This window comes from Coffea eugenioides, chromosome 3, assembly GCF_003713205.1.
Source record: "Coffea eugenioides isolate CCC68of chromosome 3, Ceug_1.0, whole genome shotgun sequence".
Classification (NCBI taxonomy): domain Eukaryota; kingdom Viridiplantae; phylum Streptophyta; class Magnoliopsida; order Gentianales; family Rubiaceae; genus Coffea; species Coffea eugenioides.
The window spans coordinates 9,251,316-9,253,510 of record NC_040037.1 but is presented as its reverse complement, the minus strand read 5'-3'; the positions used below and the strand labels follow the sequence as shown (position 1 = coordinate 9,253,510).

General features: G+C 36.1%; 1 protein-coding gene across 1 annotated transcript; it reads left to right on the top strand.

The window, feature by feature from the left end:
* The first annotated feature begins 221 nt into the window (after positions 1–221).
* LOC113765965 (F-box/kelch-repeat protein At3g23880-like) lies at positions 222–1,385 on the top strand. The gene has a single exon (XM_027310201.1). It carries the CDS (start codon positions 222–224, stop codon positions 1,383–1,385), a length of 1,164 nt encoding a protein of 387 aa, XP_027166002.1.
* The last annotated feature ends 810 nt before the right edge of the window (positions 1,386–2,195 follow it).

The following is a 2,195-nucleotide window of genomic DNA, read 5'->3' as shown; positions in this document are numbered from 1 at the left end:
ACGTTATGGTGATGAATAGAAAGTGTGAAGTTTAAGGAAACATCTCTAAAATTGAGAAGTGTAAGAATCTAATAGTAAATATTTTTGGGAGTCCATAGAATCAATATAAACAAATCATTAAAACTAGGAGTCCTTCATCTACCCCCCACACAAAACAAAGCAAAACAAGGAGAAAAACCGTTCAGGTATAGGGTTTGTGAAAAAAAAAAGAGCATATCTTCATGGAAGACGCCGACAGAAAAATACGAAAGACAGAAGAAAAAGCGGGGACCAAACTTCCACTAGTTCTTTGTGAAAAAATTCTCCTTAGGCTTGATGTCAAGGCTCTTTCTAGATTCAAGTGCGTCTGTAATGGCTGGCATGACCTAATCTCGAGTTCCCGTTTTATCCGCCGTCACCTAGACCTTTCAATAGCAGATCCTGAGCAAAACCATCATCGAGTTTTCTTAATTTTTCCATTGACCACTATTGATTACAGATACTTTGGCTTCCATGTTGAGCGAAAATATTGCAATAAAATTATTGACAAACCTCTTCGTTATCCGAGGGAGATGTCCCCGTTTTATCTGGAAATTATAGGATCATGTGATGGATTAATATGTTTGTTGAGTGGAGTTAAGGACAAATCCATTATCATATGGAATCCATCTTCCCAAGAGTTAGTGACTTCACCTTTGCCTTTTAACCATGCTGACCTTGGCTTCTATTGGTTCGGCCGTGACTGCATGTCTGATGGCTACAAATTGCTTGTATCCAGCCATCGCAAGTACCACAAAATCTACGAATTGAGCCCGTATGAAGGTTTGTACGACTGGAGGAAGCACAAGGACGAAGTAATACGTCCAACTCGAGCTTTCGAGAAGAGGGGTACTTATTTCAACGGTAATGTTTATTGGCCATGCTTGCAGAATAGGCACATTGTGGTTTCATACAATTTGTCAAACGCGGAAGTTAGGGGAGTACCAGCACCCGATATCATCAGAGGGAATGCAAGTTTTACCTTGGGGGTTTTTGACGGAAGCCTTTGTGCAATTTGTAAGCCCTATAAGAATTTTGAGATATGGACGATGAAAGAGTGTAGCTTGGGACAATATTATTGGACTAATTTGATTCAGTTAGAAGGATTTGAAGCCAATTCCAATATGTTGAGGCCTTTAGGAGCTCTAAGGAATGGAGATTTAATTGTGGATGTTGATCAAAAGACCTTGCAAAGGTACTATTTCAATGGGAACACTCCAAGAATTGTCAAAACACACAATGTTAACCATGGAATGCTTTCGGATGCTATTACATATGTGGAGAGTTTGGTTTCACCCATTGACAGTATACAATTTGGCCCACAACAATTGCGGATGACGAATGAGGCACATGGCTGTGCTAGATAAATAACTAGGTAAGGTTGGTCTTTTATTTCTCTTAAAAAAAAAAATATTTATTGATTCGGTTTTGAACTTGCTGTTATGGTTTTAGGTTTTTGCAGATGAAGAGAAATGGGGTGTGAAGAATCTCGTACTACATTGTGATGATTAGAACAATTTGACTGCAATTATTCAAGATTTCTGAAGAATGGCGATGTTTCATTCCAGTAGAACATATGTGAAGCATGCCTTACATGGGAGCATACAAAAAGTAATTCAAATTCAAGATCATTTATTATTTGTCTGATGCAATAACATATGTGGATAGTTCGATTTAGTAGAACTAGTGTTCGACTAACTAGCCCTTGGGATTGACAACCTATTTTTGTTTCCGACTGTTGCAATTATTTAGTTTTCAGACTCTTTTGCTCGTTTAGTTCGGTGTGATTTGACAGTGATTTCTGTTTTCGGTTCCTTGAAGCAGATATATCAATAGTTTTTATGAAGTTTTGTTTCCATATTGATAATTTCTTGTTCTCTCACTACATGTGAATTTTTAGTACAAATTATATATTTTTATAATGTATGTGAGACCATTTATCTATAATCATGTTACTATATATTTGGAGTTGGAAGAAAAATGAAAAAATTTCGATTATCTTTATACTAGGATGCTTTTTAATTTTTGTTTCAGTAAACAGTTTATCTAGAACCTTAATTTCTTTGCAACTGATATTTAGTAGGAGGCCTCTCTACATAATACTATAAAAACTTTTTTGACGTAAATAAATTCAGTTAAGTTCTTGAACCTGACATATAATTCTAGAGATTGTTGTT